At 42.9% G+C, this 24,452-nt stretch overlaps 1 protein-coding gene across 1 annotated transcript; it reads left to right on the top strand.

The window, feature by feature from the left end:
* The first annotated feature begins 15 nt into the window (after positions 1-15).
* TATDN3 (TatD DNase domain containing 3) lies at positions 16-18,986 on the top strand. The gene is made up of 10 exons (XM_055000177.1): positions 16-81; positions 3,042-3,074; positions 3,418-3,491; positions 4,398-4,482; positions 7,040-7,102; positions 9,653-9,762; positions 10,972-11,027; positions 13,153-13,265; positions 16,914-16,991; positions 18,127-18,986. The coding sequence occupies exons 1-10, from the start codon at positions 31-33 to the stop codon at positions 18,268-18,270; spliced, it is 807 nt and encodes a 268-aa protein (XP_054856152.1). The 5' UTR covers positions 16-30; the 3' UTR covers positions 18,271-18,986.
* Positions 18,987-24,452: the final 5,466 nt, after the last annotated feature.

Below are 24,452 nucleotides of genomic sequence, written 5' to 3'. Positions count from 1 at the left end.
GCCTTTGCTAGGAGTTCCGGTATTGTAAGGATGGGGGCTGTGGATTGTCATTGCCACCTTGCGGCGCCCGAGTTCCAAGAGGTGAGGGAAACTTCTTTCGTCTGCAGCCCGTCTTCTTGATATTATTGTATCTCTTTCCTCTCATCAGCCTCTAGTGTACCAGTGTAGCTGCACTGCTTTATTCTCTTTCCCCGAGAGCTATTCCAGATGATTTGTGTCGGATTAGATTTGGGGAAGCTCAGATTCAAAATCCCACGCCACCCTTGAAGTCACTGTCCCCTACTTCACAGGGTTATGATGAAGGAAAGAGCCATATACCTCGCTCGGAGCTCCTTCGAGGAATGTCTGGGTTTCTTTGTTTGTGGAATATTGACAGGGGTCGTTTGTTCTGCCCCTTTAATAATGGCAAAATCAAAAAGAGTCCAGTAGCACCTTTAAGACTAACCAATTTTATTGTAGCATAAGCTTTCGAGAATCAAGTTCTCTTCGTTAGATGCATAGTACAGAAACTGGTCAAATATAGAAGAGGAGGGGAGGAGAGAGAAGATGCAGTTAGGGGGGGAGAGGGAGGGTGCAACCAAAACATTCCTTTGCTAGTAAATGTAAACATCTCCTTTTGCAGAGGAGTTAGCCGTGTTAGTCTGTGGTAGCAAAATCAAAAAGTCCAGTAGCACCTTTAAGACTAACCAATTTTATTGTAGCATAAGCTTTCGAGAATCAAGTTCTCTTCATCAGATGCATGGTGTCCTTTTGGGGTCAGTTGGCTTGGGTGAGGCTTCAAGGGAGTTTGCCCTGTTAGTTTGCAACAGCAAAACAGCTAGACCATCCAATTCCTATGTAGTATAAGCCCTCGATAACCACAGCTCTCCCCGTCAGATGCATCTGACAAAGAGAACTGTGGTCCCCGAAAGCTCACGCCAGGCGCCTGGCGTGGGCTTTTGGGGACTGAGGGCTTAAACTACATAGGAATTGGATGGTCTAGCTGTTTTGCTGCTGCAAACTAACAGGGCAAACTCCCTTGAAGCCTCACCCAAGCCAACTGACCCCAAAAGGACACCAAAAGGAGATGTTTACATTTACTAGCAAAGGAATGTTTTGGTTGCACCCTCCCTCTCCCCCCCAACTGCATCTTCTCTCTCCTCCCCTCCTCTTCTATATTTGACCAGTTTCTGTACTATGCATCTGATGAAAAGAACTTGATTCTCGAAAGCTTATGCTACAATAAAATTGGTTAGTCTTAAAGGTGCTACTGGACTCTTTTTGATTTTGCTACTACAGACTAACACGGCTAACTCCTCTGGATTTAATAATGGCGCTATTTATGCTGGGAAAGGCTCGCATTTCTGCCTACTGTACAATCTGATTTTATTCACAGTTAGACACTTAAGGCCATTGAAATCAATGAGTCGGCACAAGATTGGGCTGTTGGCAGCCTAAGCCTGGAACCCTACATTGGAATAAATTCCATTTAATTCAGCTGGACTTACTTTTAAAGAAATGTGTAAGTGATACATTACACATATTCATGCCAACCGAGCGCTGCTAGGTTGAAACCAGTTAGGTTTAGGCCAGTCTAAACTTTACATAGACTTGCTGCTTTATTATTTCAGCCATTTACACACTGTTTCAACATGTTAACAAGTAAAAGAATACTAAAAGAACAATAGAAATAAAAGTACAGAAATATTTTTGTCAGCAGACAACAGCACTTGAGTGCCCTCAGCAACCCTTTGAGTGTCCCAAGAGTAGGCCCACCCCCATTGCCAGAACTGCCCTTGGACTTACCTAGGAGCCACAGGATGCTCACTTGGAACCCCACCAGGACAGCAGTGACAATAGCTCCACTACAATATAGGCCCTTTATTGCCCCAATTCAGCCACAATCGACAGTAGCCAGGATGACAGCAGCAATAAAGAAATGCTGCAATAGCAGCAACTTGCTTCAATCAAGGCCCACAACTTTAGGGAAATTGACTAAGCATGTGCAGCCTGCTGCATTGCCCTCATAATAAGGAGCTTAGAAGCAGGCCAGTGAGAAAGTGGCTGGGTTCTCTCACCAAACTGTGCAGGAGAGACCCAGTGGAGAGAAACAACAGCAAACTGCAAGCCCCTTCTCTCTTCACTTCTGGGGCTCTGCAAGCCCCAATAGGAAAGAAGATGGCATGACACACAAGGAAGACACTGAGGACAAGAATGTAGACAGTGATACCCCTCAGCCTGATACTGTGCTACATTTTTATCCCATCCCTCTTAGGAGTTCTGAGCAGCTTTTGTAATTCTTCCTTTTTATCATTTTTTCATCAAAACAACCCTCTGTGGTAGGTTAGGCTCAGAGAGAATGTGACTGGCCCAGTAAGCTTCGAGTCACAGGGGGCTATAAGGTTGTGAACTTGAAATGTATTGTGAATCTGTCTATCCTATGAAATTGGGACACATATAGCAACAGGATCCACCAAAATCCTTAAAAAACATTTTGAACACATCTGGATGCAAGATACAAGATTATAATGTCAGCATAGAGCAGTAAGAATAGTGTATGTATAATCCATGGTAGCTAAGGAGAAATATATACACCTTTTAAGACAGATTGTCTACTGTTAGTTTTAGCATACAAGTGTCTCTTTTGATAGTTATGATATTTGTTAGGGACTAATTGTTCCCATCATAACCCTCAGCAGAGTAAAAAGTACCCTGGTTCTAGAAGTCTCTGGTCTGTGATAATTTTGACAATAGTAGCTGTCACTGAAAGCCACAAACAAACTTTAAAAAAGAACAACAGATTATTTGTGTATTAAATGCATCAGTACAAAACCTTTATCTGTATCTGAATACCTAGGCCTAAAAGGAGTAGGTGTATAGATGGACAGTAGTGGCATTTTTTTCTTTTTTGGAGTAAAGAGCCATCTAAAATACTCAACTCCATTCTTTACTTCACAAATAATCTCTAAATCTCTGAAAGGGAAAAGGTATATTTTTTTATTTGGTGCTGTACTTTCTGTATCAAGCAGTCTCCCAGCACTCTTATTTTTAATATTTTTCAGGACATTGAAGATGTATTGGAAGAAGCAAAGCAGGTTTGTTATACCTATAATTATTTTGCACTGTGAAGTTTTAGCAACTTATACTTACAGTACAATCCTAAACAGAGTTTTGGTGAGTCCCCTCACACCCCATTCCCCCTGGATTTTGGGGAGGGGGTGTCATTTGAGGCTGCTGCAAGAGGGGAAAGCTGCAGAAGTCTTGTTTTGTGGGTGGAAATCTTTTTGTGGTTACTTTTTATATTGGTTGTTCTGTCAGGTTGCCTTTTTCCTTAGGAATGCCAGATCTGGTATTTTCAAATAAATGAATTCTAGATCAGGTTGTAAGATTTCTCACTGTTGTTTTTGAAATTAACTAACCTGCATCTTCTTGTTTCAGGCAAAAGTTTTAGCCCTGGTTGTAGTTGCTGAACACTCAGGAGAATTTGGAAGAATTATGCAACTTTCAGAAAGGTATCCACATTTCCAATTTTTCTGCCTTGCTGAAAACAACTTCCAGTCTAGGATCCAAAGAACTATGATTTTAAACTATCCCAGTTCAGAATCTTGATTTGGGGGGAGGTAACAGAATCCAGTTTGACCAGGAACCTGTATGCAGACTTCACGGCTAACTGGAGTTTGATTAAAGAATTCCAAAATCAGAAAACTTTCAATTTCCCTCTCCAAACAAGGAGAAGAGAAGAAAGAGAACATGCAAACACAGCGATAAGTCAGGTTTGTACCTGTCAAGAATACAAGTTTATTGTGACATCTGAATGCAGCCAGAAGTCTCACTGGACACACACAAACCTGTTAACGTTCCAAAAATAACAACTGTGGATTCCCGCAATAAAATTCTGGTAAAACTAGAGCAATTTAATGTAATTGGTTCTATGACAAGATAGCAAATCTGTGTAGTACATGATATGTTAAAATGCACACCCGATGAAGTTCACTGATGCTTCCTGGACCAGGTATCATCTTGCAGTTTCACATTTATTTTACAAAATTGTTGTGAAGATAAAATATGGGAAACCTGAACTTCTTGTAGATAATCTCTGAACTCCTTGGAGAAAGGGTGGGATACAAGTAAGCTGGCATTGCTAAAGCTTGTATTAAAAAGTTGGATTTGCTTCTTAGGGATTTCGAAAATCAGAGGCCAACATCTGAAAAAAAAATTGTGTAATTATTAGGATGTAGTAATAGGAAAAAGTAAGAGAAAAAATGGGTTTTATTTCATTATTTAGGTCAAGCCATTTTTCCAAATTTGTACCATTGATTGAAATAATACAGCATTTGTTACATTTTCCCTTCCTTCTTATCAGCAGCAATATAAAGAGTTTGATGTTGCCCATCCTTTAATGCATTGTTTGTGTGCAGGCATCCAGGATTTGTCTTTTCATGTCTGGGTGTGCATCCAGTTCAAAGAACTCCAACAGGACAGGAGCGCAGTGTTACTTTAAAGGTGATTTAAAAACAAGTTAAATTGCTGTCACTGTTGATAATTTCTATAGAATTTCTGAGTTCAGTGCTTTTTGGGGAGCCATCCACTTGATGTCATACCTTTTTCATCCTATTTTTGTGTTTTCTCCTTCACCACTGTGATCTTTTTGGAAAGACTGCAGCTAAAACAAATTTGCACACTACACGGATGGGAAGGTGTAGAGCTTTTCAGGTTCTGCCTGCATCTGCACCATTTTCCTAGCTTCAGCTCCCTTCAACCAATATTCCCCCAACTATGAGAGGACTTTTTCAGGATTTTTTTAAAAGTGGAAATTCATTTTAAAAGTATGTAGTCCATTGTGTTCTGAAGATGAAAGGAAAAGGCAGTTGGGTATTTTCTCCATATATCTCCACAAGGAAAAGGCCTAGAGATTTGCTTTTTTTAAAATGAAAAGTTGGGAATTCAGAGGAACTAGTAGATAGTGGCAATGTATTATTATAATGTTATAAAGCTATAGCGAGATGTCAGTTTCTGATTGAAAGAAAAAGTCCTCTGGTGGTGGTGAGGAACAGGGCTGGCGCCAGAATTTCTGGTGCCTGATGCCGGGGGGGGGGGGCAGCTTCAGGACTGCTCCTGCCCCCTCGCATGCGCACCCGGACTGTGGGGCAGCGGGCGGCTGGGCGGGAGGGCTGAGAGTCTGCCAGCCTAGTCAGGCATGGCGGGTGGCTGGGGAGGCATGTGTGCGTCCTCCCAGCCCTCCCGCTCCGTTGCTCCACGCGCCGCCCTGGACGCCTGCTGCGCCTGGCCCATGGCTGCTGCTCCCAGTCGGGGACGTATGTTGGCAGCAGCAGCAGCACGGGAGAGCTGGGAGGCTGCAGTAGCTGCGGGACAGGCATGGCAGGTGGACGGGGTGGCGCACAGGCAGCTTCCCATCCCTCCCGGTCAGCTGCCTGCACGTTGTCACTGCCAGCTCTGCAGCGCGCACCCCTGCCCCTGGCCCCGGCGCCCCCTCCGGCGCCTCAGCACTGGAGGTGATTGCCGGGCTTGCCTCAATGGAGGCGCTGGCCCTGGTGAGGAATGTCCCTTGTAAGAGGCTGAAGCAAGGAATGTATAGTGAAAACTTCCATGTAGATATTACATTGCCTCTACAAAGAAATGGTGCTGATAGAGCTTGGTTAGTAAGAGGTTAACTAACTTGGGACAAAAGCTAGCTTCTATTCTGTCCTGTAGTTTTCCTTCCTTTAAGGGGTAAGAGGATAGAATAAACTCCTTTCACCTTTTTCCGCATATCTTTTGAAACAAAAAAAACAAGACACTTCCTTAAAATGAAAGACATTCAGTTGGAGGGTGTGGAGTATCACTATGTCTCATGGTATTATGAAATTGAAAAAAAAATCATCTTTTTAGGTTGCATCGTTTACTTTGTTAATATTGAAAGGTTCACCGCCACCTACCTGTTCACCTGTGACAACCTTGCAAGACACATGCAGAACCAATTAGTCCTAATGGTCAGATTCTAGGTTTTTGTGAAAGAGCCAACCTGCCACTAACCAATTGTTAGTGGCAGGTTATGTCAAAGGAAAGCAACAGTTTCATATTGTAATGGGGCACTGACTTTAAACATAGATCTGTTAGCAGTCAGACCCCTCTTCCTGCTGAGGGGCAGTTTATAGATATGAAACTATAAACACCCTTCCTCACATGTCGGAAGCTCAAGGCACTGCCTGGCTGAAAATGAAACAAAATGGATGCCAGCCAGGTAAAAGCCTGGAAAAATATTTTAGAAGGGAGTCAGAGGGGCTGATTGACTAAAGGCTCCCTCCATGCCCTGGAGAGATGCATAATTTAGGACAATGAGGTCTCCCAAGAAACTCCTGACTAATCTCATCCATGCCCAGCTTCACTTCCCCTCACCCATTTACCCTAATCAAGCACCACCTAACACTATTCACGAGTCCTGGTAGCTTTTCCCATCTGGTTCTCACAGGGTCATCAAGCACCATTTACACCCATTATCCACCTCCAGAAAACCCATCAAGTTATTGTTTTGGGGGTGAGAACATCAGCTCGCTCCAGGGAGCGTGTTGCCCTGTATCTGGACTCCCTAGCCACCAGTGCATGTGTGTGTGTCTTTGGAGCCATACATACATTCTCAAATCCCTTTGGGTCTTCTTTTCTTCTCTGTGAAATACTAGTAGTTTTGCTACTGCCTCTGCTGACCTCATCTTAGAGACTGTTAATTATTGCCTTCCCCAAAACTGCTTTCTCCTCTTTTCCTCCCTGATTTTCTTTTAGTCAGCCTCATGTGTGTGCTGTATGTGATATTTGTACATTTGTCCTTTTATTGTTCTTTAATAAAAACCTTTCCAATTTAACATCTGGTTGGTTCATTTTGAGAGTTCTCTTAAGGGAATAATCCCCATAAACATAGATGGAAAATCCTAGTTACCCCTTCTCATTTGTCTCCTTTAAGCTATTTCCCCCAACTAATTAGGAGAACGCCTATTTGGGTAACAGATCCAGATGTTATATAAGGCCACCAGTGTTCCTTTTGCACTTACTCAAGTTCCTCTTGCAGGATCTGGATGAAGCATTGCCACTCATAGAACTCCATAAAGACTGCTTGTTGGCCATTGGAGAGGTTAGTAAAATGAATCTCACTAAGGGACACTTGGTCTGTTAAATTTCTCCCCCCAACAGAAATGGTATTTTAGTGCAGGAAAGGATGTGCAACCTTTGTGTAGATAATTGCACCATAGGAGTGTTTGTGTGTCATTTTCTGGTCCAGTAGGACCTTAAAGACCAATTAGATTTCCAGGGTATGAGTTTTCGAGAGTCAGATCTCTTTTTGTCATGTATGAGCAGTGGGAAAAGAGAGGAATCCTTATATTCCAGGCAGAAGGTTGGAGGGGGTTTTTGTAAATTGAAGTGTCAGGAAGTTAACTACAATACATGTTAATTTGATAGAGCCTGGGTGTAAAGTGCAGAAAATTAGCATCTATAATGCAAGACAAATTCTATGTCTCAGTTCAACCCGGGGGAGGTCCGTTGTTCCAAATTTGCAAATAAACTCAATTTCAGCAATGTCATGTTGTAATTTTTTTTTTATGTTTCTCCGCTTGAGAACTGCTACTCTGAGGTCCGTGATGGAATGTCCTGGCAGACTGAAATGTTCTCCCACTGGTTTTTGAATGCTGTGATTTTTGAAGGGATTAACCTATTTGTCCAATATAGAGAGTTAGAGGGCACTACTGACGCTTGGCATATGGAAAGTGGACAAGTGCATGAGCCTGAGATAGTATAGCTGGTGCTGTTAGATCCAATGATTCTGCTGTTGGAGTGAATATGGGGGCAAAGTTGGTAACTTGGTTTACTGCAGGCCCTAGTCCCAGAGTTCAAGAAATGCAAGAAATGCATTGTTGTGAGTGAGTTGTTGTTTAAGGTTGGGGGCCTGGTTTTGACAAATCTTCATTGTGCTTTCTTTATCATTCTGTTCAAAACCCTGGTTGTTATTCCAGCTTGCATGGTGTCATGGATGTAGAACTATTGAGGAACAGTTGCTGGATATGGCTAAGATACCTTTGCACACAGAAACAGGGCTAGCTCAGCCCCATAACTAGACAGGCCACAAACAGAGTTTAGAGACCTAGAACAGAACAACCTTGGAGAGGAGCATAAAGCAAGAGTTACACAGTTACATTGCCATGTGTAGATTGGAAGAGCTGTTTAACTCCTGTCAATATATACAATGTTCCAAGGCCCAGGTGCAAGGAGTATTTGAGAATGGCAGGGATGTCTAACTTCATAAAAGCTGGCAAGATTATAGACGTACTGGTGGAAAGCCAAAAGATAATCAGATATATGAGAAATTTGTAATCACTGATTTTACATAGCCTTTGTTAAGACAAAAAGGAGCAAGAGTAAACTCACTATTACATCTTTCAAGAAGATGTTTCAAATATGGATAATCTTATTTGGTGTATGAAATCATAAAGATAATAAGTTAGCCAAACATTTGAGTTTCTGAAGCAGCTGTTGTTAAGAAAAGGTTCTGAACCATTTAAATATGACAAGCTAAACTGATCGTGAGCGTCTTCTTAGAAGAGGCTTGTTTCCTGTGACCTTCATATCTTTGAGTAAGATTCTTCTTTGGACTCATGCAATTGTGCTCCTTTAATGATCTATGTAGTTATAATGGGTGGTATAATTTTCTGTTGATTGAATTGATATTAATAATACTGAATAATTATTTTGTAATAATCAAGGCTTACAATGGAAGAGACTCCATAATTGTATTACTTGTGTATAATACCCGGTAACACACCTAAGACGTTATCTTGGTGTACCTCTTGCCAGGAGTTAAATGTTTTGATATAGGAAAGCTAACTAGATGCTCAGGGCTTCTTAAGTGCATGCCTGTATCTGAATTAGGCCTGATCAGAGTCATCCAGAACAATGGCAACACCAAGTTGGACTGTCATTGTCTGGTGACACTATGTGCAGGGGGGGGGGAGCACCAAAAGCAGGAATTGATTCATATCCACTTACCCTCCTACGTTTTGGGTTAACACTTAACACTGCAGTAGTGGTGAGGCAGGTCTGTAGAGGGATGCTCTTTCCACACACTGTTCTTGTGGGCTGAGTTGACAGGAGAAAGGCACATCCCCCCCACCCCACCTGTGCCATTGCTGCTTGTCTTGGCTACAAGGTGGACTGCAGAAACACTGCCTGTGGAGCTGGCCTGACTGTCAGGGGCGGCACAGGAAGAGTGCCCTTGGGGCAGCAAACTGCCTTGAGCGAACAATGACCTGTATCCTACCACTCCACGAAGCAGTTTGAAGCCTTTCTCCAGCCTAAGGAGCCTCGCTCCAGTGGAAGAGCCACTTAGGCTGAAGGAAGACTCCTTAGAACAGAGGAACTTCCTTCAGCCTAAGGTGAGATGAGATGAGATGTGAGTAGTTTCAGTTCAGAGGTCATTCTAGGCACTTCTGCTGCCTGAGGAGTGAGTGTGAGGAGCAGCGAGTCATAATGAAGCCAGGATTTGTATGTAATATGGAACTAGTTAATTTCGTTTATTCCAGCACTTTACCCTGTTTTTCTCCTCAGCAAGGACCCAGGAAGGAAAATGATTTCTAGTGACATATTGGAACAAATTGTGACCTATTCCCCCCTACCCAATTTTTTGCTGCAGGTTGGTCTGGATTTCACTCCCAGATTTGCCAGCACAGATGAGCAGAAAGAAGAGCAAAGGCGAGTCTTGATCAAGCAGATTCAGCTGGCAAAGGAACTTCATCTGCCTTTGTAAGACTTTGGGGTATTGCAGGAGTGATTCTTACTTGGCCTTTTAGAAAACCAGAACATCAGATTTCTGTAGCGAATGCATGGACAGCAGAAAGAAGAGTCCTGTGGCACCTAAGAACATGAGAAGGGTCTGCTAGATCAGACTAGTGGTCCATCTGGTCCAGTATCCTGCCTCACATAGTGCCTGACCAGTCACTTGGTGGGGCCAACATCAGAGCATAGAGGCTGAGGCCTTCCCCTGAAATTGCCTCTTGGCACTAGTGTTCACAGGGTCACTGCCCCCAAACGTGTAGGTTTTGTTCAGTTACCGTGGCTAGTAACATTGAAAAATTAACACACGTTAACATAAGCTTTCATGAGTCTGAGGCCATTTTGTCAGAGGCAGCTGATGAAGATCATACATCTAACAAAGTCAGATTGTGCTAGGGTTGCCAACTCCAGATTGGGAAATTCCTGGAGTTTTAGGAATTTAGACTTAGGTCCAGGGGAGGGTAAAGTTTGGGGAAGGGAGAGAGCTCACCAGGGATACGATACCATATTATCCATTCTCCAAAGCAGCCATTTTCTCCAGGGAGTTGATCTCTGTAATTTGGAAATTAGTTGTAATTCTGGGAGATCTCCAGGCCCCTGCCTGAGGGTTGGCAACCCTAGATCCGGCTCTCATCATGCAACATTGAATGTGTTAGTCTTTAAGGTGTCCCAAGACTCTTCCTTTGTTTTTCTGACCCTTTGTCATTACTAGAGTCTAGATTAATTGATCTGAGAATTGTTAGCTGAAATGCCGTGGGATAATTAAAATTCTACTTAAGATTGGAATGGTTTCTGTTCTTTAAGAGAATGCTGCTCTTGCACATTCAGGGCAATAAGTGGCATTGTTCTATAACATTTGAACAGAGTTCTGAGATCCTTCCTGGCACTAAAATGGTTTTTCTTCCTCCCCTTTTGCTGTTAGCAGCAGCTGAGTGAATAGTCTAAGATGAAGTTTGTTCGTTTATACATATTTGTCAACAGTCTTGGCTTTAAGGTTTTGGGGTGTTTAATAGTAAGTTAAAACCTCCACCCTGAATCAAGCTTTAAATCATCAAAAATCCTAAAATTCCACCCATGTAACTGGTTTGCCCAGCCATGAAAAGCCAGCCCAGGTCTGCCAAAAAACCCTGCTTCAACAATACCCCTGCTGTTAGTTCTTTGTACTTCTTGTTTACCTAGAAATGTCCACTCCCGCTCAGCTGGAAGACCGACCATTAACCTCTTAAAGGAGCAAGGTATCATTTGTTTTATTTTATGGTTTATCTTGATTTATAGTTTTCCAGTTTTCTTGCCAAAACGTGTTAGCAAATAGCAGCTCTTCAGGGCTGTTTAAGGTTAGGAAAACAGTTTGGAGATTGATACCTGCCTGCACCATGATCCTGATCCCAACTGGGCAACTGTGCACCTGAAAATTAAGTTTGAAAATCACTGGACATGCTGAGCTCCCAGAATGTATCTTGCTCGGTGCTCAGTTGTAATAGTTTAGCGTGTACATTGATCTGCATCTATGCAGATGATGTTTGTATGAGTTTCTCTAAATCATGGAGTGCTCTGTTATCCCCATTGGAAAGGAAAGCAATACATTCTCATGGTCTAGGGGTTTTTCAGGTTGCCTTACTCACAGCCACAGGGTCCTTCCTTAAGAAGCATTTACTGGCAGAGGCTTTCAGCAGTTCATGTCATAGAATGCTTGTTCAGCTTTATTCAAAGCACGACTATGCAGAGGAAGTTTCTTATGTTTCTGGCACAAGATTATGTTTCTGGCTAGGAATATGCAAATCAACATTCAAGTTACAGATTAAAATTGCATGCATTTGTTTGCAGGAAACTGTCCACTTAGATAAGTAATTTGCAAATAACAAATAAGCATGTTCTCGAGCGATACTGTTTTATGCTGACCAGCATTTTTGCATATTGGGTTGGATCCAGTGGAAGAGGTCATGGAAGGAGGTGGCAGAGCAGATCTTTCCCTCTTTCCCCTTCTCCAAGGGATTTAAAAGCAGGGTTTTTTTCAGCTGGAATCCGGTGGAATGAAGTTCCGGAACCTCTTGAAAATGGTCACATGGCTGGTGGCCCCACCTCCTGATCTCCAGACAGAGGGTAATTTAGATTGCCCTTCATGCTGCTGGAGTGGCATGGAGGGCGATCTAAACTCCCCTCTGTCTGGAGATCTGGGGGCGGGGCCACCAGCCATGTGACCATTTTCGCCAAGGGCCATTTAAACTTTTAAAAACTCCCCCTTTGTTCCAGCTGACCCAAAGTGACATCATTGGTTCTGAGAGCATGCACGCACTTTGCACGTGCCCATGTGGTGCCAGGGGCACCACCTCCCGCCAAGACTTGCCCCCTGTGCTGGCAAGACTTGCCCCCTGTGTTTGTATATTGATTTTAGTTCTTGTTTTTATCGATTTTAACTGTTCACCGCCCAGAGCCCCTGGGGATGGGCGGTATATAAATTGAAAAAATAAAATAAAAAATAAATAAATAAAATAAACCCACTGAGTTCCACCACCTCTTTTCCCAGAAAAAAAGCCCTGCTTAAGAGTCTTGCAAACAAACAAAAGGAGACCCTGCAGTGAAGAGAGAGCTTCAGGAAAAATCTCCTTCTGCCTCCTGCATTGATCCAAACTGCTAATGGATGAGGAGGGAGGTGGGTTTTTTCTCTGATTTTTTCCCCTCCTTGTTGTTAAAATACTCCATACCATGGTGCATTTTGTTTGCAAGGCTTTCCTGATGCTCACGGTGTCCTCCTAAGCAGAGTTATACCTCTGTAAATCCATTGAAATCACTGGGCTTATAAGGGTGTAGCTGTCACATAGGATTTTCATGAGAAATGGCTGGGGAAGGCAGGGAAAGATTTGCTCTGCCCACACATTCTACAAGCTTTTCTAGTGGATCCAAACTGGAGGAACTTCAACTCTTCCTATATATCCTTTTGTTTCTTTCCTTTTTAAATTTGCTCTTCTTTCTAGTTTTTTTTTCTTTTTGAGTTTTTTAACTTGTATCTGTTTTTAAAACTTTTTAATAAAAAATTTCAATTAAAAAAACTCTCTGAAAGACTCATTTTAGCAGAATGATCCCATGTCATGTCTTTTTTCCCTCCCAATATTCCTTCAACCAGTTCATAACAAAAGTGAATTTTTATTACCCAGACAATAAGGTAGGGAGTTGGAACTGGACACACTCCAGTTTTAGTATCATGTAAGCTTTTTTCTTTGAGTCTAACTCAGACCTGCCAATCAGAAGAGATCACTTAGACCTTTAATATTGAGTAAACTAGGAATATAAATCTAGATAGATGTGCCACAGCAGATAACTGGTGTGTCAAACTCCTGTCCTGACTCCTGTGGTTCTCCATAGGTGCCGAAAGAGTGTTGCTTCATGCGTTTGATGGCAAGCCTTCAGTGGCCATGGAAGGGGTGAAGGCTGGATATTTTTTCTCCATTCCTCCTTCCATTACAAGGAGTGAACAGGTGAGATTCAAGGGAAGGATGGCATCATCCTAGTATATGGAGATGTTGGCACTTGACTCGTACTTGATCTGTTGCAGACAACACAAGGGTGGCTAGGCAGATGTTTATGCATGCATTTTTTCTTTTTAATTCCAATCTTTGGCATATCAGAAAAGCAGTTAATTGCAAGGTTAACCAGACAATATTTTCCCCTTCATTTTACATTCATTCTCAGTGTACTTGGTGCTACAAAGGTAATTTTAAAGGCCTTTGGAATGGCAGTCTCTACATGCTGCATCTATCATAAACTATCTGTTGTTTACTGGCATTTGACGATTAGATTCCAGATACCAAAAAAGTTACGGTGCACAGAATGGGCCTAGGAATGGCTAGCCAAGAGCCTCAAAAGTAGGCCGAAGGTTCTGGTCTGTTGACCATGCAAGGGCAGGAAGTCGAATGGGGTCCCATGAGGTCCCAAGGTAAGGGCCCCAAATCTCCTTTCCAACAATGGCCAGGTCCGAAAGCTTCTGTTTTAATCTTTTTTTAGGTGAAATGTCCTGCTGTAAAGCTGTGCTACTAGAGTGTTCAAACATAACCCTTTTCTTTAGGGTTTATTTTAATCTTCAAAGGTTGTTCACTCTCTCACCTCCAGCACAAGAGGAAAGCTGTGTTTTCTTTTTCTAAGCAGTACAAATAAATACCTCTATCAAGGGTACTCTCCAAATGTATTCCTTGTGGATGGATTTCCTGTAATTGTTATTTAAAAATAACCTTGGCTGGTAGGTAAAATATTGGGGCATGTTCTGCCAGATAAAGTAGACAGGTGCTTTGTCTCTTATGAATTAATCCTAATCCAAAGGAGTTTGTTCCATTTACAAGATTTTTGTAATTCAGTAATTAGAATGATGAAACATTTACAAAGATGCCAAGAATAAAAATAACATTAAGGAGACCACTGTTCGGTTGCTTTTTTATGGGGCAGAGGAGAGGGATACCCATTTTGAACAGTTGATTTGATTGAACTAACACTTCATTTGATTGAGACACAAGTTTATCTGGTTCTGAAAGTTAAAACCACTTTTGAGAGCCACTGTGGTGTAGTGATTAAAGTGTCAGACTAGGATCCGGAAGAACCAGATTCAAATCTCTATTCTACCATGGAACCTTGCTGGCTGACTTTGGGCCAGTTGCACATTCTCAGCCTAACCTACTTCACAGAGTTGTTGTGGAGATAAAATGGAGGAGAGGAGAAGGATGTGTAAGCCACTTTGGGTCTCCACTGAGGAGAAAGATTGGGTATAAATGAAGTCAATTTTGTTGACTGAAGCTGTGATGGTTCTCATGTTTTACTGAAATAAGGAATGGAAAAAGAACCTGGCTAACTCTTCCCCAAATCAATACATGCTACCATCATGAGGACAGTGGCACTTTCTGCCAAAAACATTTTAGTGCCTGCTCCTGCCTGCTCCTGTGTATGTATGTAATGGCCATTATACGCTTTGAGGCTTTAAGGATACTTCCTCTAAGTTAAGGGACTGGAGGAAGGCTAAGCCAAGTGCTAGGATAAAGACCAATATAAAAGATCCAATAGGCCCTTTTCTCTGTCTGATTTTTTTTTGTTACTGGTTTTTAGATTTCCCCCCTGCTTTTGTTAGGATATAAGTTTGTGTTTTATCCTCTGCTGCTGCTTCAGTTAGTTTTACCTTTTTATGCTGCCTTTTCTGTTTTACTGATATGTGCTTTAATTATTTTCTTTGAGTCATTTTGAGCTGCTTTTACAGAGAAGGAGGATATACATTTTAAATAAACAAGTTTAAATTTTGATTAAAAGAGGAAATGGGTAGGGCGTGGCGTCGATGGAGAGGAGGAAGGACACTTAGTGCAAGAGCTCCGTCCCCACCCCCTCCAATTTCCCCTTTAAAATCGTCACAACAAAAAGAAATTTGTTAATTATGGGAAAGCAGATGTCTGAGAAAAAGAGGTACCAGGTAAAGGCAATAAAAAACTTACAGAACTTTTTTCCGAGCCGGGAAACGGCATTAGAGTCAGGGAGACAGCAGGGAGAGGAAGACAAAATGGCGGGCGCAACTAAAACTGCCGAAATAAGCTCACCCTCCCAACAGGACAGTTTTACTGAGCTGATAAAATAAATGGAACAAAATCTGCTTGACAACATAAAAATGTTATCACAGCAATTTACAGCACAATTTGCTGAAATGAAAATTGAAATAAATAAAGCAACTCACAGTGCTAATAAAGCGGTGGAAATAAACAATACAACTCAGATAGAAGTCAAAGAGCTTCAACGTAAAAATACTTATCATCAGGAAAGATTATTAAGGTTGGAAATGGCCATAAGATAGAGGAATGTTAAATTTAGAGGATTTAAAGAAAATATTAATACAAATGAAGAGTTGCCAAACTTTCTGGCCTCATGGCTAACAAAGCAGCTGCAGTGGAATGAAAATGAAGATGAGACTAAAAATAGAAAATGCTTATAGAGTGGGATCAAGGAACAGCGGAAGGAACAAATATTCCAGAGACATCATAGCTACATTTCAAGATAGGAGCATTAAGAAAAAAATTCTTGCAACAGCTAGAGCGAGGGGAGCACTAGATTACAACGGAACCCCAATATTAGCCTTCACTGATCTACCGCCAGAAGTACTGAGCAAAAGAAGAGAGCTGAAAAGAACATCTGAGGCTCTAAAGAAAGCTCAAATCGACTATAAATGGATTAATCTTGTTCATCTAGAGGTCACACATCAAGAACAAATCTACAGAGCTACTGATCAAGAGTCTGGAGAAGCACTTCTTAGAGCCGTTGGAATTGACTCCACAATAAAAATGGAGAGAAACACACAGAAAAGAAGAATGCTATTTGCCTTATCTCCCATTAAGAATAGCAAAATACCAGTTCATTTGAATTAGAGGATTGTTCTCAGTAAGCAGGACATAATTTTTCATCTTGTGAATTTAAAAAAGAAGCATTTAATTAAGATACCATAGGGGATTGGGGTGGTAGGGGGGATAGGGGGTAATTGCATCTAGCCCTCATTGTCTTTTCCTGTTTTCGGAATTGGTTTTTTATACCAATAACCTGTTAGGTAATTACCTGCAGGTCACCATGTCAGGATTGTCTATATGTGGGGTCAGGGGAATGGGAGAAAGGGGGGGTGAAGAGGGAGGGAAGTGAAAGTCAGGAGAATTTATGGTTGATAATTATCTTTAGGGGGAAAGGGGGGAGGGGGGAGGGAAGAAGGATTTGTTCTTAATGTAGTGATTCAATGATAGTTACATATTATTGCCTTTTCTCTTACTATTCTTAAGTCCAAGTTTATGACTAAAGTTTGTTTATGACTAAACTTGTTTCACATGTTTTGTGAAACAATTTTAGACTATCTACTAGAAAGATATCTTATGCTTTATGCCACAAATATTTCACTATGAACATTTATCTATTAATATTTTGGAATAGTTATCCTTAAAAGCTTTGTAACTGTTTTGTATTTATAAGCATTATTAATAAAAAAAATTTTTTTTTAAAAAAGAGGAGATGGGTCAAGTGAAAACTCTTCAGTCTACTGACAGCCTAACTTTTAAAAATCTTTGATTAATCTGCTCAGGGAATATCAACATTAATTGCTTTCCTTGATTTTCTTTAAGAAGGAGAAGCTTGTGAAACACCTTCCTCTAGAAAGCATTTGCTTAGAAACAGACTCTCCTGCACTAGGTCCTGAAAAACAGGTAAGGGTCATCGGCAATTCTTTCTTATCAAGATCATCAATAAAGGATCATCTGAAAAAGAAGTGGCAAGGCAGGTGATACCCACAGAAATTTGAGGCACTGAGGTGAAAAGAAGGGAGATGTGCAGACTGCACCTACCATTGACAGGTCAGTTGAGTGTTGCTTCTAAGCCAGATAGGATGGGGATCCCCAGGTATGATGCAGTCATGCCAGTAGCCTCTGCGTAGGGTCTCAAACTGAGTTAGTGCTGGTTCAGTTCACACCACGTCAGCCCTGTAAGGTGCAACATACTTCACAAGTCCTCCTCACACTGGAGAAGCAGCAACCTGAAATGCTGATGCAGCTAACCTTCCTCAAAGCCAGTTTCCCAAAGTAAAGGCCCTTTGGTAGACAAAGGAAAGGGAGAAGCATGAGAAGCCTGTTGAGTTGCATGGATCAGCTTCCCAGTCCTTCCACAGCACAATGAAAATGGCTAAAGCAATGTGCGGGCAAACAGCTGCAATAACATAGAGATGGAGAAAGGGGGACCTGAAAAGTTTTTGGCTATGGAGGAAGAATAGGAGCAACCTACTGGGATTCACAGTGCAATTCTAAGCAGAGTTATACCTTCCTGAGCCCAATGACCTCCATGGAATTAGGAGAGTGAAATTCGCTTAGGATTGAAAGATTGAGAACACCTACTTTAGAGGTGCAGATGAAACATAGGAAGAGCTCTACTGGATCAAACCAGTGGTCCACCCAGTCGAGCACCTATTTCATTCAGGGGCCAATGAACAGTGTGTATGTATCTATACGTTGTGTTTATTTTAAATATTATATGTATTTTTATCTGTATTTGAAACATTGTTTTGGTTCTTAGCCACTACAGGGACACTAAGTTGGGTGGAAAGGCAACATACAAATGTTTTAACTAAATAAAAGTAAAATAAAATGGGGCACAGAAGCCAAGGCCTTCCCCTGATGCTGCCTCTTAGCACTGGTATTTGGAGGGTTGCTGCCTCTGTATATGGAGGTTCCTGTTGGTCACTATATGGTATAAGAATAGGAGAAGGCTGCAAGTAGTAAGGCTTAAAGCATGACACAATTGGAACCCAATGCAGGTGTTGTGAGACTCATCCGCCTACATTTGTTTCAGGTGAGAAATGAACCAAAGAATATCTTCTTTGCTGCGGAATACATTGCTAAAATTAAAGGAATTTCTCTGGAAGAAGTTATAGATGTGACAACACAAAATGCACTGAAACTCTTCCCCAAACTGAAAAACTTTCTCTGCAAATAGTTGAGGTGCTGCAATCTAAAGCAGGCAAATTCTTGTGAAATGATTCTGATGTAGAACTAAGTTATAACTTCATATGTTATCTACTTTCAAGTAATGATCAGTCTGTCTGGATTCTTCAATGGAACAATTTGTCAAATACAGAATTATTAATCCTTTCTGTTTAGTCTGGCATTATTTAGTTTTTCCTAAAGAAGGACTATTACATAATTCTTATTTTAATGCCTGTGCATTAATTTACTTAGGGTCTAAAGAAAGTACAAATTGGGATCAAGTTAATAGTCTAGTCACTTGCTGCTTTGTGTATCCTACTCTTCTCCTATGGAGCTCAGTGAGGTTTATCCTCACAACAACCCTGTGAGGTACGTTAGGGGAGAGTCACTCTTGGAACTTCTTGGCTGAATTGGGATTTGAAACTGGGTTTTTCCTGTTTAATCTTAGCCTTTTCGCTTCTCTTCCATGCTGGTTTTGGGATCCTGCAAGCAAGCTGATGCAAAAGATCTGGTCTGCAGCTTGGGAAAGCTTGACACAATTCCCAAACATTTCAGGGTATATGAATTGTTCTACTATGTCTAAATCTCAGTTTAATAAGGGCTGTTGGAAAAATACACCATTGTATGCAAGATAACACATGTGACTGTCAACTTGTATATACAATATCGGGAAGCCATGATGGCCAGCAATTTTCCCCTATGGAAAAATACATACACACATGCAGTAAAAATAAATACGTGCAATATTTATACATAGATGCATTCTTTTTCCTTTACTCATATATACATGTGTAGGAGAAACATCATGGAAAAAGTACTACTCAGTAGCCAAATTTCTAATTCTCAATTTTATTCCTTATCTGTAAAATGGGAACAGTGATAGCCACAGCATTGTGGTAAGAATATTAATGATTGTAGGACTGTGATAGGAAGGAATGTGTGGACAATAACAAAGTATTTTTTGACGTTTAAAGGATACTGTGTGTGGGGATCTCCTCTGGGGCAGCCGGGGCCTGTCGCCAGCGTGGACCCCCCCGGCCGGCTGATGCCACGGGGGCCTGGGCCTAGGGCTGCCTCATTACGGCGCAGAAGGGGGTTAAGCGACACCCCCCTTTTGTGCCCATCCGGCCCTACCCTGCTGTCCTAAAGAGGAGGGGGGTCGAACAGGGACAGTTTGAATGGGCTGAACCCCGTAGAGGCCTGGGGAGCCTCCCGCAGGGCAAAGAGGAGGGGGTCGATATAGAGGTCCCACTGTTGGGGGCCAGTTTGCGCAGGGCCTCATTGATGGTTTGGTTCATCCGTTCCACCAACCCATCTGTCTGGGGGTGGTAGGCCGAGGTAAAAATTTGGCGGACCCCCAGGTTGTTACACAGGTGTCTCATCAGGGTGGCCCGAAAGGGGGTCCCTCGGTCTGAGAGGATTTCAGCCAGCAGGCCTACCATGGCAAAGAGGTGCAACAGGGCGTGGGCGACCCCTGGCATTTGCATGGTGTGCAGGGGTTTAATCTCGGGGAACCGGGTGGCATAGTCCATTACGACTAGGGCGTACTGGAATCCCCTGGGGGTCCGGGGCAGCGGCCCAAGAAAATCGATGGTTATTCAGAAAAAGGGGACCCCTATTATAGGCAGGGGGTCAGGGGGCCCTGGGGGGCTGCTGATTGGATGTTCGCTGACAGACGGGGCAAGTCTGGCAGTGGGCTTTCATGTTGGCGGCCACGGTGGCCCAATAGAACCGCTCCAGAATCTTCCAGATGGTCTTTAGGGCCCCTAAGTGGCCAGCACACTCATGCTCATTGCATGGGCAAAGACATTAGAAACCTATTCGGATTTGGAAACGTCAGGCCCCTCGGGACCTGACAGTTCAGGTGACGAGGGGACCAGTACCAAAACTTTGCGAAGCCGAACCATCTCGCACCAACAGTGCCCCCCTTTTTTAGGAAAAGGCCAGCCTCGCTCCAGACCCAAAGGTCGGATGAAAACTTAGTTTTTAACCTGTCTTCCAGACCAACAAGTAGGGAGGAGGAGCGAGCATTGAGTAAAGGGTTAAATTTTGTTCCTACCCTGATTTACAAACCTTTTCAAACGCGCATAGATCATTTCAAGTTGATTAGAACTGTCAAACTAAATTTTTTCCCCCCGGAGATTCCACCCACAAATAAAACAGAAACCTTACCCAGTAAATTAAGATCAAAGTCTTCCTTTACCCCAGCGGTATAGGACCATATGATTGCCGCATTTGAGTATATGGTCCTCAAAGAAATAGAGAAAGTGGAAGCTGAAGGAGATAGGGGTTGGAACAATCTCTCGAATGTGGAGCGCAGTGCCTTAAAAAGGTTAGATGACGATTCTTCCATTATAATCAAGCCCGCGGATAAAGGGGGCGGTATAGTGATTTTGGACAGGGAGGTGTATATAAAGGAGGTGGAGACCCAACTAAGTGATGAAACCAACTATAAAAGAATCCCCCAGGATCCTATTTATACCATTAGACAGATTATAAGTGTAGTCCTTAATGAAGCTCTGGCCATAGGGGAGATAAATATGGAAATATACGATGCCTTACATAGAGAGACGGGGAGAACACCAGTGTTTTACGTGTTACCCAAAATCCACAAAGGAGTTTTCCCACCGCCGGGAAGACCTATAGTCTCCAGCTGTGGCTCAATCCTGGAGCCACTTTCCATTTATCTGGATACCTTTCTCCAAATAGCAGTCAGGACTGCTCCATCATATATCAAAGACACGGGAAGCTTCATCAAAATCATAGAGGACATCCCCGTGGAGGCAGATCACATCCTTTTAACTATGGATGTGAAATCACTATACACCTCCATACCGCATGAAATGGCCAGGACCACCATCATAGAGGTCCTACAAAAGAGGCAAAATCCCATACCCAGCATGCAGTTTCTCATACAACTTCTAGAAATAATATTGAAGAAAAATTATTTTAGATTCAAGGATTTTTTCTTCATGCAGACAAAGAGCGTGGCGATGGGGTGCACAGCCGCCCCGAGCATCGCCAATATCTTTATGACAGCATGGGAAGCAGAACATATTATGAATGAGACCAACCCCTTTCTCAACCACATCCACATCTTCAAGAGGTACATTGATGACCTCTTTTTTTTTTATTCCGGGGTAAGAACGTGGTTAGTGATTTTTGCCAGTGGTTGAATGACAGGGATGACAATATCAAATTTACATGGAGCTGTAATGAAAAAGAAATAAATTTCCTAGACATCACTGTCTTCAAGGGTCATGATGGTAGGCTAAAAATTCGTCCATTTACCAAACCCACAGACAGGAACACATATTTAGCGTATAATTCACATCATCCAACACAATTAAGGAACAACATACTGTATGGGCAATTTTTGAGAATAAAGAGAAACTCGACATCACAGGAAGATTATGCACGGGGTGCCAGTAGAATGGAGGCGGCGTTTAGGAGTAGAGGCTACCCTGAAATTTCCATCCAGAAAGCCAGACGGAAAGCGGATCTAACCACTAGACAATCGCTGTTAGATCAGAAGCGAAGGGAAAGGGACGAACAGCTCTTTTGGTCATTGGACTTACACACCCCTGTCCAGATCCTTGGAATATATAGTCAAGAAACACTGGCATTTAGTAAAGGATATAGCAGGATGTGACAAGCCCCCATGCATCAGTTTTAGGCACACTAGGAACCTTAAGGAAATGATCATACACTCAGACATACACATGAACATGAATACCAATATGCCAAGGGGCAATTTTAAACGTGGGCACTGTGCACTCTGTCCTCTGATGGTACAGGGCAGAGAATTGGAAATACCTAACATGCATAGGAAGGTCCACATCAAACATTTTGTAACCTGCCAAACCCCGGCTGTCGTCTATCTTCTCATCTGCCTCTGTAAAAAGCTTTATGTGGGTAATACCATGAGACCCCTTAAAGTCAGGGTTTTAGAACACGTTTCAAGAATTAGAAATGAAGTCTTGGAGGCTCCCTTAACAGAGCACTATCTACAGGCACATCACTCTGCCACCAACATTAAAGTTAGTGTACTATATGTAGCACGGTTGGCTGCTGCGGTTGGGAGCACCAGGGAGCTTCTGAAACATGAAGCAGAATGAATCTTTTTATTGAACACCTTGAAACCCAGGGGCTTAAACACTGACTTGTCATTTCAGTGCTTCTTATGATGAGTCAGAGAAGCATCTTGAAGAGTGAGGATTAAACACACCCTTTAAGATAGAGTTTGGTGTAATGGATTACGCAGATGAGGTCACAGCTTTACTAAAATGTTTGGTTCCCTTTAACTATTCTGGTTCTCTTATCAGAAGGAACAATATATAGAGATGCAAAACACCTGGAGAGTTACGTGGTTCTTCACGTCACTCCTGGGTGCATTTGAAAGAATCAACCACAGGGTATGTAACCAAAGCTGTTTATTTATTATCATACACTAGTTTATGAATACTAGCACAAAAGTAAATAGTGATATGCCTCCATTTTTACAGCGAGCCACCGGTCCCTGAGGAAGTGGTCCCAATGAAAGTTGCCGCTTAGCCGGCTGCAGTTTGGACCGTGAGTGGCACACCTTCTCAGAGAGAGGGTTACCTCATGGATCCCTCAAGGCACCTGTAACAAAAGGATAAAATCAAATGAATAATGGGTATTCTAACACCGTCTCCTTAGCCCAGGGAGTGCATACCTTGTTTGGATAATACCTACTATAGAAGATATCTAGTTGGGGTGATCTGTTTCCAAAGTCCACAAAGATTAAGGAAATTGAAATGTTTGGGAATAAAGGAACAGAGACGCTTTATAGTACTATGTGACTATTGTGGGCAAAGGACGTAACAGCAAACCCCACCTCACTTGAATTCACCACAGAAGAAATTGTTAAAGGGGATTCTCTGATATGCTGTATATGGAATAGAAGTATTCTTAGCCTGTATTGCACATTGAAATAATTGGATGTGATATTTATTGGATTCTCTGATATACTGTATATGGAATAGAAATATTTTTAGCCTGTGTTGCACATTGAAATAATTGGATGTGATATTTATACTGTGATATTATATACTGTATATGGAATAGAAATATTCTTAGCCTGTGTTGCACATTGAAATAATTGGATGTGATATTTATTGGATCTCCTATAAACTGAATATTGTTGTATTTATAGAATTGTTGTATAGTTGTATATGTATCCTAAAACTACTGTAATAATCAATGATTAATTGTTACATGATATCCAGGAGGTTTTTCACTGTTGTCTAGTTAGGCATACTGGATATCTAGCCTGTTTTGCCACTCGTGCTCGTGGGCAGCCTGCAACACCTGGCACCTAAAGGGTGCGGGGACCAGGAGTTGCTGCACCTCCCCGGGTCCCCGTGCTGCACGGGTGACCCAGTACCAGACCCCCCCTTTGCTCCACTTGGGGCAAGCGCTGGGCTCGGCAGTCGTCACAGGGTTGCCCCTCACTCACCGCCACTGAGTCTCGCAGTCCTTGCAAAGAGGGGTCCATTTCTTGTGCTGCCCGGAACTCGGGGTCCCCCTGAGGTCCAGCGGGCAGGTGTCTGGGGCCAGGATCTGGTCCATGGGGTGTGGGACCAGCCTCATCCCCCATGTCCTCTGCTGCTTCCCCCCAACAGGTGATGTTTTGGTCCAGTGCCTCTCTCATCAGCTTGGAGAACTCCGGGGCATCTCGACCCAGCAGCACGGGGTAGAGCAGGTTGGGTACCCGGGCCACCTCCAGGAGGTGCTGGGTCCCTCAGTACTCCAGCTCGATGTCCACAATGGGCCATTTGTGGGCGTGGTGGTAGATGCAGGCCACATGGGTCCAGCACTGCATGGGTAGGTTGGCTGGCAGCAGACTGGCCCTGGCCATTGAAATCGTGCTCCCAGAGTCCAGGAGGGCGCATAGGTAGCGGCCCCGAGCCTGACCCCCACAAACATTACGGCCGGGCGGGTACGGCCCCCCACCATGGGCATAGCCATCTCCCACCCCTCATCACACTCCATCAGCGGGCATTCCCTTTTGAAATGCCCCAGCTGCCCGCAGGAGAAGCAGGGGCCCCTCTCCATGCTGGGGCTATGCTCCGGCCCCAGCGGGCCAAGTGCAGTGCCTCCCTCCGTGGTCCCGGTCCCCAGCCCCAGGGGCCTCGGAAAGGGGGGTCCCAGTGAAATGTAGGCGCC

The sequence above is a fragment of the Eublepharis macularius genome, chromosome 1 (genome assembly GCF_028583425.1).
Source record: "Eublepharis macularius isolate TG4126 chromosome 1, MPM_Emac_v1.0, whole genome shotgun sequence".
Classification (NCBI taxonomy): domain Eukaryota; kingdom Metazoa; phylum Chordata; class Lepidosauria; order Squamata; family Eublepharidae; genus Eublepharis; species Eublepharis macularius.
Note: the sequence above shows the minus strand (reverse complement) of the source record. Positions and strands in the feature narration are given on the sequence as shown.